We start from the raw sequence: 16,469 nt of genomic DNA on the forward strand, positions 1-16,469 counted from the left end.
AAATCAACAGGAAGGTTTGGATCGGGGTTGATGTGGACGCGGGCGAGTTATGTTTGATTCCCACGAGCGGGATTTTACTCGGGCTGAGCAGGACTGGTCCAGTGTACTGCAGCTACTGTACCAAGCCAGCCAGACCCGGTCCACCTTGACCGTCCGTCCATGGGCCACGCCTACGGCCAAGCATCGGTCCAGCTACCGGCGGGTGCTCTCCCACCTCTTCCAATTTGACCAAGCGTTGGCTGGTTGGCTGGGCGTGTTGCGTGAGGTGCGAGGTAAGGTACATGGATGAGACCAATTTGGCCGTGGTTTCCCCTTCAACTGCTCCGAGCGGGAGTACTTTACCTGCTGGTTCTGAGGTACCTTACTCCGTCCATGAGGAGCTCCGCTCTGCCAGCTTCAATCCTTTGAGGGAGGTACCACCGTCCACCGAGCATCCCATGGTCCCTCGTTCTTTCCTGCCTTTGGTCTTTGGTCACTCCAGTAATGGGAGGAAGTCGATGTATCTGCCTTCCATGGCACCTTCCGTCTGGAATTGTACATCAGTCACAAACATTGACCTGTGACATAATGAAGAATATTAGGTAAAGGGCATTAGGCAATGCATCTTCCTTTTTACACAATTACTTTACACCATGACAGCAAGCAAACGGTTTGACCTGTGGCTGAATCTGAGCAATGCTTCCATTGAGAGAAACAAGTCATCAACAACACTGCGCCTGTCTCAACCCAATGGAACACCGTGAGTTGTTGAGGGGCAGAGAGCACAAGTACCTCGACCGAGTGCACAGCAAGAGGGGTACTTCGGACAGCTACGAACAGCCCCTCTATTTCCTCTTACCACGTCAAACGCGAGTAACCCCTCCCCCCACCCAGCCATCAAATTGACGTCAAAAAATTGATACTGCACCACTTTCTGCAGGGATCCAATCGTCGCCTCTGCTTTTTTTTGGTCTGTTTTGGTCAAGGAGCCATCAATAATGGCGGGGGCCTAGACCTGACACCACCGAAACCGCCTGCAACAGACCACCTGAACCTGGACAAACGGTGCGCTTTGCCTGCCATGGTGCTCGCCGACACCGCCAATGGCCGGGGCGCAGACTGCTGACAATCATGGCATTTGACTTTTCCACCTCCAGATCTCTCGGCCTTATTATTTCGTGTCCACCACTGCGATATTTAATGTACAGTAGTAGCCCCGTCGCCCATCGAATGACTCAAATCCTCTGACCTCTAGGGTTGCGACTATTATCATCACGCAGGGTGACGTCTCACCGAGACCGATTCTCGGTGTAATTTTCCCATCTACACCTCAGATACTTGGTAGGTGGGAAACCAAGATGATACTCGGCACTGATGTTATTCTAGGGTCACCCGCAACAACGAATCTCCGTCTCAGAACCCCTCCATCCTACCCACACCCAACCCATGCTATCCCGAACGACCATTTCCTTACCTCATGTGCGCCGGGCCCCGGAAAAGCCAGACCAATCGCGCTGCCCCATGACGATAACCTCTCCCCGGGGACCATGAGCTCATCCCGTCCGCTTCCCGTCTGCGCCTTCACGTTTCCACCCCCAGCCTTAGCCCATTGCCGAAGGCCCGGAAAGATGCGGGATCGTATTCAGCTTCCATCCTTTGTCCGCCGAAAATCGACTCTGCACACCTTCAAAACACCCATCGACGCCATTCTTTCCTCGGCACAACCGTCCCCCGGGGCGCAATGTCTTCTTTCATTGCCGGAAGAATTACCCACGGTTCGGCTCATCTCGTGTCTCTGATATCGTGCCTCTCCACTTCCAAGAACCTGCCTGTCCACCTTCCGGCGCATACACGAACTCGAATCTCGAATCTCGGGTGCAAACCACGAGCTTGCATATTGCCATGTCATGGCTCCGCGACATTTCAATACCTATTAACCAATGAATGGCGCCGAACCTGGGAATCTCTTCGACCTCGTCTATTCAACTCTACCGCCGTCTTGACCAATATCTAGCACTCGTCATCTTCGCCAGTGTTCCATCACGGGAACGCTGGCCACCTCAGCCATCTCTGCGGCCTTGCCATGTCTTCATTAGCGCCGTCAAGTCATGGGTATGTATCCGTACGTCCTGCTCTTTCTCGCCTCGCTATATACGACCTCCCGCTCCAGACCAGAGTACCCTCTCCGAACCCAGCTTCCCAACCCCCCCTCAGTCGAGATCAAGCTCCTCCATTGCCTCCGCAACAAAGGTCTGGTCCGCTTGACGCCCCGAAGATGGCCGCTCCTCCGACCGCACCCCGCCATCATCCCCAGCTTCGCTAGTGCTGCCCTCGCTCTCCGTCTCCGGTGGCGTCTGCAGCCCCGTGGCGTCTCGCGCCCGCATGTTCCGCTTCAGCATGCACATCTCCACCGAGATTCCCGGCCCGAACGCACACCCCACCACGTAGTCCCGGGCTCGGCCCTCCGGTGCTACGGCATCCATGTCCTTGGATCGCAGCCTGTCCATAACGCTGAATATCGTTGCCGAGCTCGAGTTTCCGTGATTGATATATGTGTCGTAGCTCGCCCGCATGTGGTACGATGTGATGCCCATCGTCGTCTCTGCCCCCGATAAGATCGTCGCGCCTCCGGGGTGCATCGCCCAATCGAAGTCTTCGGGTTTCTGATAATTCGGTGGCAGTGATGGTACGTCAGAGAGCATCTCTGCGAACGTCGACGGGATTGCCGCCGATGCGAGCTTCGGTACTCGTGGGGTAAGAATCACTTTCCAGCCTGCATTCCTTTAGTTACGATGCTTTGGTTGCTTCACCATGGGGTTCTTGAACTCACCAACAGGATCGACATCGAAGCCGAGGTCCTGGTCTGTGTCGGGAATGATCTTATGCTCCCACCCCAACAAGTCGTAGACGGGTTCCGTTGGCTCGCCGACGCCATTGCTAAGCACCACGGCGCTCGCGCAGTCAGAGAAGAGCGCGACGCCGATCCGAGTCTCTTGCAACTCGTCGATGCTGTTGAGCTCGCTGCGCACCATGGTGGTGCTGACCTCGAGCGCAACGCAGAGGATCCTCGCGGGTTTCCCTCGCGCCTTGTGTCCCAGCGCCAGGTTCGCTGCCGTCCGTAGCGTTGCCAACCCGCCGCTGCAACCGACGCCGTGGAGCAGGACCTTTTCGACCTGGTGTGTGATGCCGAGGCCATTGACGACGTAGTGGTCGAAGCCCGGGTTGGCGCTGTCGGTACAGGTTGTCGATACGACGTGGGTGATTTCGCTCAGGTCGATGCGCGCTTCTTCGATGGCTTTGCGGGATGCTTCTACGGCGAGTGGTACGCCGTCGCTCATGAAGACCTTGTGCAGTTCTGCAATGGAGGGGGCGTCTTTCTGGTTGACGACTTCGTGCTCGTGGGTGCCGATGGAAGAACGGTAGTCGATGCCGGTAAACCTGTTGATGGAGAGAACCTTTTTCATGCTGCACGATAACTGTGGTCAGAAGCAGTAACAATATGCCCAACTGCGGTACCCGATGCTTACGAAGGTGATTCAGGATAGAACTTGTTGCTGAGGTAGTCTATTGAGTCCGTCTTGAGCGAGTAGGGCGGGTACTGGCTGGCGACGCCAATGATGGAGAGACCAAGCTCCCCGAAGGTGTTGGGAGCCGCCATTGTGGATTGTGTGTACGAGAGTTGCGATGCGGGGGAGGGGTAGCTTAATTGACTGTTCCTCTCGATTGGATGTGGCGTTTTGTGTGTATTATGTGCGTTATGTAAAATTCGACCTTCAAACGGGAAAAGTCTAAGGTCAATGGCAGGTTGAAGGAGAGAGAGAGAGCTTGTTGAAGCTCTGAAGAAGCTGCGGGAGGCGTTTGGCAAGGGGATAGAGCTATATGCGACTCGCAATGGGCTTTGGCGCAAGAGAGACAAGGATAGATGGGTGCTAGGTGGCTAGTATCCGTACTTGAGGTGTGCGTCTTGTGAGTGATGATATCACTGCGGCTGAACGGCAACACAGAATTACCAGATTGTACGGAGAACACCAACGATGTAGCGCGGACAGAAATGTTGGTCTGGTGTATTATGCCAACGTGGTGCGATTCGTATGTTGCCAACGGGAGAAACGATGGACAAGGCGAAGCGGGTACGGGAAGCTCTAGCTAGGCCTCTAGCATATCGATTTTAGGTGTGTTGGAAAGGTAGAACGCAAAAGTCGGTCAGGTTGTGAAATTGGTGGAGGCCAGATTTGTGTTCAGAGGCAGAGGATAGAGAGCGGGAGGCGAAGAAAGATAATAGACGAGAGACAGGCCCGTCATGCATTAAGGAAACATAATAGTGACGCCGGCATTGAGCATGGGTGGTGGTGGTTGGTGACTTGGATGGTGGTGGTGCCGTGGACGTGGTGGGTGGGATGAGGCAAAGGCGACTGGGGGTGGAGGGGGGAAGGAAAAGAGGACGGTATCCGTATGTAAGGAAGCACAAGCGCCGGTCGTAGTTGCACCTTGAGCTCAACAAAAGTGGTTGGCCAAGAGGAGCTACCCTTGCCGTACCTTCTCCGTATGGTGGTGCTCTTTCTACCTGCTGATTACTAGACTCGCCTTAGACCACGATGCTTTCTCCAAAGTCCATACACCATGGGCACATGGACTTTAGGAATAGAGAGAGAGACGGCAGGACGGGGCTGGCCAAGAGACGCGCCGTGTTTGCTTGTGGCGATAATGGTAGTGGGCGAGTCGGGTCGATACTTGATACCAACGAGAGAGAGTCGGAGGAGTTGTTGCACCGTTTCGTTTTGCAATCATGTTCTCCCACCCTATCTTGGGTTCCCCCGACTCGGGGTTCTGCCTCATCCTGGAATGTACGAGAGAGCCCCCGGAATGACTTCCGTCCCCGGTTGCTGCTCAGGGGTCCAGCAGTGCGACGCTGCAGTGCGGTTAGCTTGCAAGGTTAGAGGTGAAAAGTAGGGTAGCCAACCCCGGAACTGAAACATTGTCTGAATCCAATCTTCGGAGCCGGGCTCACGCGAGGCGGCGAGGCGGTGGAGTTTTTGTTTTTTTGTCTAGGTTACTTCTTGATAAGTGATACTTGCTTCCTATTCTGTTTATCCTCGGATATAAAGGGGAGGAGTCCTTATCGTGGTGACTCTGGCAAGCGTGATGATCCCTGTGCAATGTTGCTCTAGCAAAGGAAGCTACGAGTATTCGTACATGATTAAAAGAGCACGAAAGCTAGAAGCCTCTCTTGGGGGTTGCTCGTGAGTCGCGATGCGCTGCGGCCATCTGCACCTCGCGCTCTCTTTTTCACTGCCCAAAAGAAGGTGGGTGTGAAGGGTCGTTCCTAGATGGGATCGGCCACCAGCTGTCAGGAACCAAGATGCGGTTATTGGGAGGCCATAATCTGACATGCGTTGAAGTACCCGAGGAACTGAGCTGGGTTGGTCGAACGCTGCTCATATTTGTGGTGTGCTAGTTAGTGGCCATTATTTTTTTTTCTTCTTCTTTTTTTTTTTTTTTATCGTCTCATACCTCGCGAGAAACTTGCCTTGACCAAGAGGTCGGCACGTCTCATCCGATACTGTGTTCCATCCCAAGTCACTCTCCTACAAGGCGTCCCGCCTGTGTTTTCCGGTCCTTGTCTTCTAGAAACGGAACTGTTTGGGAGTCCGTCCCGCGGCCCGCGCTCACGCTGCCATCTCTTTTCTTTCAACGTGCAGGCAAAGCACGAAATCCACACGTGTAAGTTGGTAATGTTGATAATAATACACAGAAGAGAGACAGGCCAAGAGCTGTGGAAGCTTTTTTGCGAAAAGACACACGGCATGATTCATGAATCAGTTCCAGGCTCGCCGCTCGCGTGTCCTGGGTAAGAGCAGAACAGGGGGTTTCTTAGGCGCCTTACAAGAGTTGCAGCTGCTCGAACAAACCCCAGTAGCTTAAAATACTCAACCTCGGCTCCTAAAGCTTCCCGCATCGACCGCCACGGCACCAAGCTTGCGGTGCATGTCATAACTTTTTCATGCGTAATCGGCAGGGTTGCTGACCTTTTCCTCATGGACAGCCAGTCAAACGCATCTCAATGGAGCTGACCAGGCCTCATAAAGCATCGCAGGTAGTGTACAACTTTGTAAGGCACAGCTATGGATCTGAACGCATACTCTGTACCGGTGCCGACAGTGCGATTGAGCCTGATTTGTAGCATCCTTCAGGATTCTCGTTTCCGCAGGCACGTGTGTTAGGCAAGGTATCCAGGTAACGACCATTTGTAGAAAAAGACAAAATAGAGTAGAAGGCAAACTCTAACTTCATCAGAACCAAGGCCTAGTCGCACTCATTGTTCGCGAGCAGAGCCACTGTAACTTACGTTGAAGCCGGAGTGAAGTTTCCTAAACAAAACCATCAATCCCTCCGCTCGGACTTTTGAGTTGCTCCACGGCCGACCGAACCTTTCAAGTCTCACCGCGCCGGCGAACCTTTGCGGATCCGGTCAGCTCCGGATTCTGAACTCCGGACCGACCTTCTCACTCTTCTATCAGGAAATACTGCGTACACCGGAGCAACAGAGGAAGAAGTATCAGTGGCTGAAGCCTGTAAGTAGGTGCCACTATGGACGAACTACAACGATCAACCAAGGGAGTAATGCAGACTCAAAAGCTCACTGCATGAGATAGTTCCACTCACACACACACTCACCACGTTCAGCTCCCGAGCTGGGGCTGACATACCTAGACGCATCACCGATACAACCCTCCACATGATGCTGCCGCCAATAATGCAACCAGCCAAACTCCCCTTCCTCTTCCACATCGCCATCGAGACCGCCGCCGCGTGCTCCTTCATCCTCAGGCCCGGCAGTCAGCTGACTAACCCACCGGCCGCCGCGCAGCTGGTGCTGCAGCAATTCGGTGGGCTACTGCTGACCACGAACCTGATCTGCCTCATCTTTGTATCGCGGCCGTTTGACGAGATGAGTAGGCAGGTTGCGGCGGCGTTGGCATTTTGGCATGTTTGGCCGTGTTGGCGCGCCTATGTGCGGTTGACGAAGCCCGAGGTGGATGGTCTGGGAAAGGAGAGAGGAGAAGAGGCGAAGGCAACGCAGAGGACTCTTGGAGGACCGGCTGTTCATCTCGCGGTGCATGTTGGCATGTTCTTGTTATTTGCGAGGACTGTGTTTATGTGACGATAGAGGTTAGAAGAGGAAGAAGAGGTTGCAGTGATGACCTTTTGAGATTATGGATGTAAGATTCACCGCAGTGATTTCTCTCGTAGCTCAGTCTATACCCTTGGGATATCTTCATATGAATGTACATAACTTTTTAAATGCCCAGCGACCCTTTTTTGGCTATTCACATGTCTACACAGTCCTAGTTGCGGAACAAACGCAGACCAGCCTCCTCGGCATCAACCTCCCCATCGTCCTCCATCTCCGCATCAGAAGCCTGCTCGCCGAGCTCCATCTTCTGTCCAAACAGCGTGCCGAACAATCTGTCGACGGCATCCTGCTCCCACGCCCTGCGGTCCTCGGGCGCCATGAAGTTCTGCAGCTTCTCGTGGACGTTGAAGCGCATCTTGCGGCCCTTGCTCGCGCGCCTGTCGACGTGCTTCTTGGTCTTTGCCTCCTTCATCGCCGCCCACCGCACCGTGGGCTGCGCGCCCGAGGCGCCGGCGCCGCCGTTGTCGGCGGTGCGCTGCTCGACGAGCTCCTTGAGCAAGAGCTGGTAAAAGTCGGCGTCGTCGTAGATGTCCGGGTCCTCGTTGACCTTGGCCGCGACCTGCGCCGGCGCGCACGAGCGCGGGGTGCGGGTGCGCTTGACGAGGCGGTCGGCCGAGAGGAGCTGCTCCTCGAGGGAGGCGACGATGGACGTCTGCGAGGAGATGAGGTTGCGCGACTTGACCTCCACCGTGGCGCTGCGCGTCTTGCTGGACCACGTCTCGAGCACCTTTTTGCGGTATTTGGCCGCGCGCTCCTCGGCTTGTTGGATGCCCTCCCAGATCTCCTGGCTCGAGGTCGCGGCGTCGAAGGCTTCGCCCCTCTTGCGCTTGCCGCCGGCCTGCTGAAGCTCTGCGGGGAGCAGGCTGGCACGGAAGCTGTCGAGGGTGTTGAGCAGCTTGAGCGCCGCCTCCTCGGCCGCCTCGTACGGTTCAGAATTTTGCTCTTCTTCGTCGTCCTCGACGGTGGAGTACGAGTTTGTTGCGACGAGGGCCTTTTGCAGCCTGATGCGGATGTTGAGGAGGCCGTCAAAGGTCTTGCGCTGCTCACGGACGGCGAGACCCTTTTGGGCGTCTTGCTGCGCGGCGGCGGAGATGGAGGCGGCGAGCACCTTTGAACCTTCGTTCATAAGCCTGCGCTGCTCGGCTCTCGCGTCGGCTTTGGAGGACTTGCCGCGAGGCTTGTCGTCTTCTGCGTCGTCGTCGTCCTCCTCCTCGGAATCTTCCTCAGATTCTTCGTCGGAGCCCAAATCGTCTTCCTCGTCCTCGTCTGACCCTTCCAATCCGTCCGTCAGACCTTCGTTGTCATCTGAGTCGTCCATCTCGTCGTCCTCGTCATCTAATGCGGCACCTTCGCCTTCCTCGTCGTCATCCTCCTCCTCCTCCTCTTCCTCATCGGAGATGAAGTCAGCAGCGGTGGGCCTCTTGCTTCGGCCTCCCTTCTTATCCTTGGGCTGCGAGCTGCCGCGGAAAGCAAAGGCCTCGAGCTTCTCATCGTCGCTCTCGCCGAGTGCGTCGTCGCTCGAGATCTCGACATCTTCGTCTCCGGCGGCTACAGTGTCGGCAGCCAAGTCGGCGGCGTCCGGGTCGTCGTACTCCTCGCCATTCGAGTCCAGATCCTCCTGCGCATCCTCAAATATCTCGTTTTCATCGTCGTCGCTCGAGTGGTTTAGTGCGTCGCGGCTGACGCGAGCGCCGCGGTATTTCGGGCCTAGCGAGACACTCTCCTTTCCTCGGAGCTTGCTCTTGCTGTGACAGACGGTCAGTACTTCTCCAAGCTATATATGCATACATTCTGTTTGGCGTGTATCGTACCCGACTGCGACATAGTGCTCGGTGCCAGCATTCTCATCTGCGCTTGCTTCACTGCCGCTCTCGTTTTCGCTCTCCTCGACGTGCTCAGCCTCAGGATCGAGATCTAGAAAACGAAAGTCAGAGTCAATACGTCAATGTTGTTCTTCATAGATTCTCTCTTACCCTTTGCTGGCTTGTCTTCCCAGTCGGATGTTCTCCTACGGGCCGACATCGTGTATGTGGTTTACGGCTTGTATGGCAACTCAGAGAGGGGTCCGCTGCGCAATGCTAGGTGAATTTTCTGGGCTTCAAGAAACTTTTTGGTGGTGAGGTGCGGCAGAATCAGGGACCCCACCAAGCAAGTTTGATACATTATGTAAGCTCAGCCCATGGACCCCTGCACGCCTGGCCACAACCTACATAGACTTCAGAGGTGGTGTCGGCATGTTCAGTAATACTCTAGGACATGCCTGATGTCGAGAAACATTCAATCTTTTAGAAATAAAGTGTTTCAAGCCAATGAATATCGATTTTGGGACTTGGGGAACACCCTATAGACTTTATCTTCAAACTTTCGACCTTTTGGACTTGGATCTTCCAGGTCTGGGATAAGGCGCAAGACATATCGGTGTTGGAAGTAGATTCCGTGTCTACCTAGGTAGTCTACCTATTAGCTGGATGGAAGCCAACCCTCAATTACCAGTAAGGTACTCGGACAAGCACAAGGCAGACTTATCTTCTGGCTGCGGATCTGGGAGTCAATACCACGCCCTTGAGCGGTTCAGCCTCGGTTGACAGCCTGGGCACTGGGCAGAATGCCGTCATTCGAAATGAAAGCCTCGATAGGGCGGCCAATCGTTCAAGGATCGCATCACGTAAAAGTGGGATTTATGAAGATAACGCGTGACCGGACGCTCAGCCGGTCACGTGAAGGTCAGCGGGATTAGCTGAGAGCAGGAAAGCCCCGATACCCGAAAAAAGAAGTGAGGCTAAGGGGGGGACAGTGAGGTACCCAGGTACCTGCCTGAACAAACAGGGGAGAAAATCGCCATTACTCGCCTGCTCCCCATCGCTCAACAGTCGCTCACGATCGAACGCGAGAAACAAACAAAAACAGGTCCGCCAGGGGCCTCGCCATGCGCAATGGAGCAGATTGACGCGCAGGTCAGCGACTTGCGCTACTTGACCCAAGCAGCCGTCCCTTTGCCGCCTGACCGCGCTGCCACTGCCGCCGCTTATTCTCCACACAATCACTCTGTCCATTCCCCCCTTTCCGCGACCCCCGGAGACAATTCCGCACAACAACCAGGGGCCTCCAGAGGTGCAACTCAAGTTGGAACGCCTGGCTCAAGCTCTGTTACTGGTTCCAAGAGGAAGTCAGAGGATGAGAGCAATGCTGCTAAGCAGCAGAGAAGCAAGAGGAATCGGGTGCGTAGTCTTTGCCGTTGTCCAGACTTCCTTCAGTCTTTACCAGTACCTTAGCTACCCATCATCTCCTTGTCCTCGTCATTCTTTCCCTGTGAACATCCTTTCCGCTGTGTGCTATGTCATTGATAAACTTTGTGGAACTCCAGAAAGCTAATTGCCGCTGTAACAGTACATATCCATTGCCTGGTAAGGATACCTCCGTCCCGGTCATGTCTGGCATGGCGCCTAGCCGAATACCATTGCGACTTCTTCTCTTCGTGGTTGGAGAACCTTGGCCCAACCGTCTACCTACACAAATCATTGGCTGCCATGAGCTCCTCCAAGTCTCCAAACTCATCTGTATAAAAAGGCAAGATCACTAACGCGGCCCACGCCCTCTCCAACAGTAACGAATGCAAGAGACGCAAAATCAAATGCAATGGCGAAACTCCGTGCCAACGATGTGGCAATCTCAACCTCCAGTGCCTCTATGCCCCAAACTGCTGCTCCAACAGCTTCAAGGACTCGGACGAGTACAAGACCATGACGGAGCAGATGGCCCGCTTGCAAGAGCAGGTCGATAACCTCTATCAGAACATGAATACCCTCCGTTCCGAAACCCTGCGTCTGGCGCCCATCCAGGACAAAGTATTACCTTTCCCCTCAAGCACAGTTCAGGCCTCCCCGGCGAGCTCGCTGTCTCCCCTCCACCGGCCTGAGTTGACCCAAACGAAGCAGGCAACTTTCCGTGGCCCCACCAGTATGGCTTACAGTCTGGACATCGCCAACACTACCATTCACAATATGGGCTACAAAGGCATTGGGGAGGATGAACAAGGCACGCCCCTGGGTGTACCCGAGGACAGTCCTTTCCGCATGCCTCCTCAAGAAAGCCAAATCGACCCCTTATGGGACTTTGGCAAGGACGAGATGATTCGCTTGTGTCGACTGCATGACGAAGAGGTCGGCATCATGTATCCCGTCATCAAGATACCGTCAGTCATTGAGCATGTCCGTCACCTGACGGCGTACATGGAATCAGCCCGAAAGCAGGGCATCACACCAAATCTCAACGACGACAAGACATTGCAGCTCAAGATCGTCATGAGCTGCGCTCTTGTCGTGGAAGAGCACGGGCACAGCGAGAAAGCGTGCAAGCTGATTGACAGCATGGACGTCGTCCTCAACCGAAAGCTCATGGTCGAGGCGGTCGACTTTGTGAGTCTTCCAGCTCTGTGTCTTCTTGCTGGCTACAGATTTCTGGCCAATGAGGAAATTCTGGCATGGCGCGTCATGGGCCAAGTCACTAGGTTGTGCTTGGAGATGGGCATCCACAGGACCACCGGCATCGCGAAAATCAAGAACGAAGAGGATAGGAAAAATGCTTTGAACAGTTTCTGGTCTGCCTACGTTCTGGACCGGCGGTGGGCTTTTAACACTGGCCTGCCGTTCGTCGTTCCGGATGAGGAGATTGATCCAGAACTACCCATGCCTGTGAGTCGCCCTGATCCAACATAAAACAGCTGGGCGTGTCTTTACTCACGGTCACACAGGATGAGTATCCGTACTTGGTCGCTATGATTAGCTACTCGAGGTTGGGAGCTAAGGTCTGGCGTCAAGTCACAGACTTTGGTCCCGTCCTAGCTCGTGAGCTCCGTCATGAAGACATGGAGCAGTTAGACCAGGAGATTCTGCAATGGTACGAGAACGTACCAGAAGAAGTCAAACTTCGCAATTGGGACAAGGAGAAGCAGATGACCTCGACTCCGTCGTACAATCTTCAACGCCTGCGCATCTGGACATATCTCCGGTTTAATCAGGTTTGTATTGATGTATCGGGGATTGCGGTTACGAATTTGATACTGACTTGTTTGCAGATTCGCATCTGGCTGTATACGCCAATCCTTCATAGCGCAACTAGCATCATGGGCCACTTTGCCCAAGCTCAGCGTGTAGTTGACCTTGCAAAAGACACGATCCGTTATCTAAGCCACCTTAACAATACCACGAACCTGTATCGTAAGATACAGGTCTTCTACCACCAGTTCCTGACATCGGCAATCTCTGTTCTCTTCCTGGCTTCTGTCCATGCACCAGTGAGGTTCAGCTCCACGTGCCGAGAAGAGTTCTACATGGCCCTGGAGCTTGTCAAGGACCTTTCCGCCAAAAGTTGGGTGTCTCAGCGGCTGTGGCGTACAATCAGTTCGCTCAAAGAAGTTGCACCAAGCATCGGTCTTCGCAACTTACCAGATGAAGATGCACACAGCTCTGCGGCTCTAACGATGGCTGGACTTGCGAGTGGCGGACGCATGCCAAACAGCCCGGCGGGGATTGCGCCTTTCGGTCGCTCATCCACAACCCCGACGATACCCCAACAGCAAACACCGAACCTGGACACGGCTCAGTCGCCAAACAACGGAGTCCGCATTCAAAACGAGATGAGTCGCATTTTCGAGGGATACTTAGGGCTCAATGGCTTCGCATCCAACGGGGATGATGGTTTTGGTAGCCAGTCCGACGCCAGCATGCCGCCGACCACTGCTGTATCAAATCCATATGTGGACAACGTTTTCAACCACTTTAGGGAAATGTTCTAGTGTTCATTGAGCAGCTTCTTTACATCCCGTAATTGAGAAATCTGTTCACTTCATGTATCTAGCGAAGAGTTAGCGCCTGCTTGGACATCTACGCAGTACATATTGCATTGCATCAATATCAGCTCAATCCTCAACTGTGTTTTCAATCCTTTTGGCTAACCAAAGCTATTACAAGCCGAACCACTTCAAGTCCTGATCCTCCTGAACCGGAACAGTGTGCCCGACACCTTGCGCAGAATACCCCACGAGCTTAGTCCCATCTCCGTAAATCATTTGCGTGTAACCACTAATGGGCGTATTGGTGTTGTTCTTTGCAAAGCTTACACCGTGGATGGTGGACCACTCTTTAAGTTGCTCAGCCAAGTTGGGATACTTGACAAGCGAGTCCGCCGTGCCATGGAACGTCTGCACGCGCGGGTAGCTCCCGTTATAACCGGGGTACATGGCGCGCACCTGCGCGGCCCACTGCTCGCCCGTCTTCACGACCAGCCCGTTGGCACACGTGGGATCGGCGCTGATGGGGCTCGAGCCGGGCGAGCCCGCCAGACAGCCCGCCGCGACGCCCGAGTAGCACGAGGTGGCGGCGAAGAGGTCCGGGTACGTGGCCGTCAGCACGTTGGTCATCATGCAGCCCGACGAGCTGCCCGTGACGAAGACGCGCTTGGGGTCGGCGCCGTACTGGCCGATGGTGTAGCGGATCATGTTGGCTAGCCCCGTAGAGTCGCCGCCGCCGTCGCGGGTTAGGCTGGCGGTGGTGGCGACGTCCCAGCAGTTGAAGTCGCGGGAGGAGGACGGGTAGATTACGACAAAGGTGCCCTTTGTGTCCGACAAGGGAATGTATTCTGCTTGGCGGCTGTAGGCCGCGCCGGAGCCGCCGCAGCCGTGGAGAGCGAGGACGATGGCGGGGGAGGCGGACAGGTTTGGGGGCACGGATATGTCCATTGTTAGACCTGTTGGGTTTGAGCCGAAGTTTGTGACGCGCTGGAGGGCTGCGTTGGCTTGGGTTGCCAGCGGGAGGGCGGCGACGAAGAGGGTGAGGGGATGCATGTTTGGCGCGATTTTTGTAAGTGGTGATTTACGGATCTTGATGTTGCGAGCTTGACTCTAGATGGAGATGCGGAGATCAGATGGAAAGTTTATCGACAATGAGCTTGTTTATATACAGGAGATTTGGACCCTCGAGAACGATTATCAGAAGTCAGAGATGCCTCACAACAGCCGTTGTGACTTGCCTAAAGTCCAGAGCCTCGGCTCAATGCAGAGACCTAACGCATGGTAAGCACCTCTTGGTATAGTATCGTCACATCAAAGAGACCAGCAAAGAGTTCTTACGCAACACTTGTCAGGAGGGGAAAGTCAGTCGGGAATCAGGACCGTGGATTTCGAAAAGGCAAGTTCAAAGCTATAAAAGGGGAAGGTTGCGATTTGCTGGGTTGAAGTTGGTTGGCAGATTACCCCTGAGTATCCAGGAATCAGGAAGATGCCCGTAGCTTCGGCAACGATGGTCGGTAGTTGGGGGTTATCTATCTTGGCTCTTGTCCTATAGATATTACGGATTTGCTTGGGTATCTTGGTGGGATAAAAAGGAGATTGGTGGCCAATCTAGGCGGAACCAGAAAAAGAAGGTGTTGTTTGTGTCTCATTTTGGAGAAGGACCGTAGCCAAGTGAGGACGATCCTCGGTTCGCATAACCCCGCGCGGGCAGGGGTACCTCGGTACGCGTATTAGATTGAGGAGGTATCCCGATTTTAAGTACATGACGGACAAGACAGTTGTGGAAGAGAGTGTAGAAATAGCAAAGAAATGAGTGAGTTATAGCATGAGCATGTCGCGCCAAAGGCCTGTCGCAAGTAGTCCGATCGGCCCCGTCCCGGGCCCGGATACCGGTGAGAAGTGGGGATGCTTTTCGGGGGACTTGCGCTATCTATTGCCTTGACTCTGTCGATCCATGAGGCTTCATCTTAGGGCCTTGTCATACTCACGAGGCTATAGGGATCGGTTGGTACCTTCCGGTCCTCAAGGTCCTTCAAAGTTGAACCCAATCTTTGCGGAATCGTTGACATAACCTCACCGCAAGGTAAGGTACACCACGGAAAGGTCGAGACAGCCGGATGATCTCTACCATGTTTGTGTGGAAGAGTACGGAGTTCCTTCTAATGGTTTCAAACAAGTTTTCTGGACCTTGTACAGAGACCAGAAATAAGGTGAAGCCCAAATGTGGTGAGAACTTTCTCCGTTAACATTTTCTGAAGTCATGGTTAGTTAATATCTCCGAAGCCTGTAGAAAAGAGTATACAGTGGCTCAACTTATCTGTAGACTCATTGTTCAAACGGAAATCCCATCCCTCCTTCGCATCACAGCTTAGGATTTTCTTGTAGAATTCAGACCTCTATACTCGGTTCCGGCATCTATACTCGCCATCTTCCTGCGTACATTCAGCAGCGTTATTGCAGCCGGCAGCAACAACCACTAACAACGACTAACTACCTCCCCCTAACTACTTCAAGAATCCCTACGAGATACATCATCGCCATGCAGACCGGTTTAGCAGTCACAATCGCCGTGCTCAGCACGTTAGTAGGGAGTGGCATACTCTACGGCGTATACAAGTGCGTCGTCATACAAAGGGGCCCCGATCCGGACCCCGAAAATCCCCCTCCGCCGGCGTATTGCATGTATCAGATGCCGCCGGTTCAATACCAAGCGCCGGCCCCAGCCTATCAGCCTCCGGTCCAGTACCAACCGCAGGTTCAGTATCAGCCGCAGGGTCAAGCGGGCTTGATACCGGCTGCCTTGGCAGCACTGGGGGCTCTGTGGCCGCCACCTCCGCCTGCTGCCGCACAACGTCAGTTGTGGTGATCCCGTCTCCCTTCATCGGTCCCCTGTCTCGCCTAACATATAACTTCGATAACACGACTACGAGGAAGGCGGTTAGAGTGGCTTACCGACCTTTCACTTTGAATTGCATCGGCATGGTGAGGCACGTCCAGATCCCAAGTCGATAACGATCACCAAGGCCGGCTATCATGCCTGGTAACACTTACAAGGTGAGTTAGACGGAAAAAGGCGAAATAAATTATCAGCACAACTTACCACAGAAGCTGACAACGTTAATATCGCAGGAGTCGATTTCAACAAGTACCGACGTCTACCTGCGTAGGAGTCTGCCTCAAGTCAGAAACCGAATCGTACAAGTGAATCGGTTTTATGTCAGACGGACATAGCCGTTGGAAAAGGCGCACCATGAAGAGAGGATGGGGGCCGAGAATGCGGCTTGCCAGCCTGTCTTGTACGCTCATAGGTGCAGGACAAGGCAGAAGGTGCAGCGGCAAGGATTCAAGTGCGACCCATCAGACTTAGATGCCGGGCTGACAAGTGACGGGCGATGGCGCATCATGCAGCCCAGATTCCAAGGGATGGTGTCGCGTGTGGGCACGCTCGCTGTGATTTGCGTGCCACTGCATGGCTGAGATAGGCAACTCAAGTGATCGCAGCCAATG

The 16,469-nt window shown here is 54.2% G+C and overlaps 6 protein-coding genes across 6 annotated transcripts; 3 read left to right on the forward strand and 3 right to left on the reverse strand.

Moving 5' to 3' along the window:
- Positions 1–2,189: 2,189 nt before the first annotated feature.
- Positions 2,190–3,637, reverse strand: BDZ83DRAFT_751886 (chalcone and stilbene synthase; the record flags this gene model as incomplete). The annotated part of the gene is made up of 3 exons (XM_060514114.1): positions 2,190–2,752; positions 2,810–3,444; positions 3,507–3,637. 3 exons carry the CDS (start codon positions 3,635–3,637, stop codon positions 2,190–2,192), a joined length of 1,329 nt encoding a protein of 442 aa, XP_060365334.1.
- Positions 3,638–6,427: 2,790 nt separating this feature from the next.
- Positions 6,428–7,233, forward strand: BDZ83DRAFT_309877 (uncharacterized protein). The gene is made up of 2 exons (XM_060502303.1): positions 6,428–6,551; positions 6,633–7,233. Exon 2 carries the CDS (start codon positions 6,716–6,718, stop codon positions 7,139–7,141), a length of 426 nt encoding a protein of 141 aa, XP_060365335.1. The 5' UTR covers positions 6,428–6,551; positions 6,633–6,715; the 3' UTR covers positions 7,142–7,233.
- A 92-nt stretch (positions 7,234–7,325) lies between these two features.
- Positions 7,326–9,196, reverse strand: BDZ83DRAFT_751888 (apoptosis-antagonizing transcription factor; the record flags this gene model as incomplete). The annotated part of the gene is made up of 3 exons (XM_060514115.1): positions 7,326–8,919; positions 8,986–9,088; positions 9,148–9,196. The coding sequence occupies 3 exons, from the start codon at positions 9,194–9,196 to the stop codon at positions 7,326–7,328; spliced, it is 1,746 nt and encodes a 581-aa protein (XP_060365336.1).
- Positions 9,197–10,107: 911 nt separating this feature from the next.
- BDZ83DRAFT_576933 (fungal-specific transcription factor domain-containing protein) lies at positions 10,108–12,968 on the forward strand (the record flags this gene model as incomplete). Its single annotated transcript, XM_060504965.1, has 5 exons — positions 10,108–10,392; positions 10,562–10,578; positions 10,779–11,865; positions 11,925–12,191; positions 12,249–12,968. 5 exons carry the CDS (start codon positions 10,108–10,110, stop codon positions 12,966–12,968), a joined length of 2,376 nt encoding a protein of 791 aa, XP_060365337.1.
- On the reverse strand, positions 12,710–14,192 carry BDZ83DRAFT_309896 (PHB depolymerase family esterase). The gene has a single exon (XM_060502304.1). It carries the CDS (start codon positions 14,013–14,015, stop codon positions 13,137–13,139), a length of 879 nt encoding a protein of 292 aa, XP_060365338.1. The 5' UTR covers positions 14,016–14,192; the 3' UTR covers positions 12,710–13,136.
- Positions 14,193–15,501: 1,309 nt separating this feature from the next.
- On the forward strand, positions 15,502–16,129 carry BDZ83DRAFT_751891 (uncharacterized protein; the record flags this gene model as incomplete). Its single annotated transcript, XM_060514116.1, has 2 exons — positions 15,502–15,814; positions 16,092–16,129. The coding sequence occupies 2 exons, from the start codon at positions 15,502–15,504 to the stop codon at positions 16,127–16,129; spliced, it is 351 nt and encodes a 116-aa protein (XP_060365339.1).
- Between the last annotated feature and the right edge of the window lie 340 nt (positions 16,130–16,469).

Source organism: Colletotrichum acutatum, assembly GCF_030867785.1.
Source record: "Colletotrichum acutatum strain CBS 112980 chromosome Unknown BDZ83scaffold_43, whole genome shotgun sequence".
Taxonomy (NCBI): domain Eukaryota; kingdom Fungi; phylum Ascomycota; class Sordariomycetes; order Glomerellales; family Glomerellaceae; genus Colletotrichum; species Colletotrichum acutatum.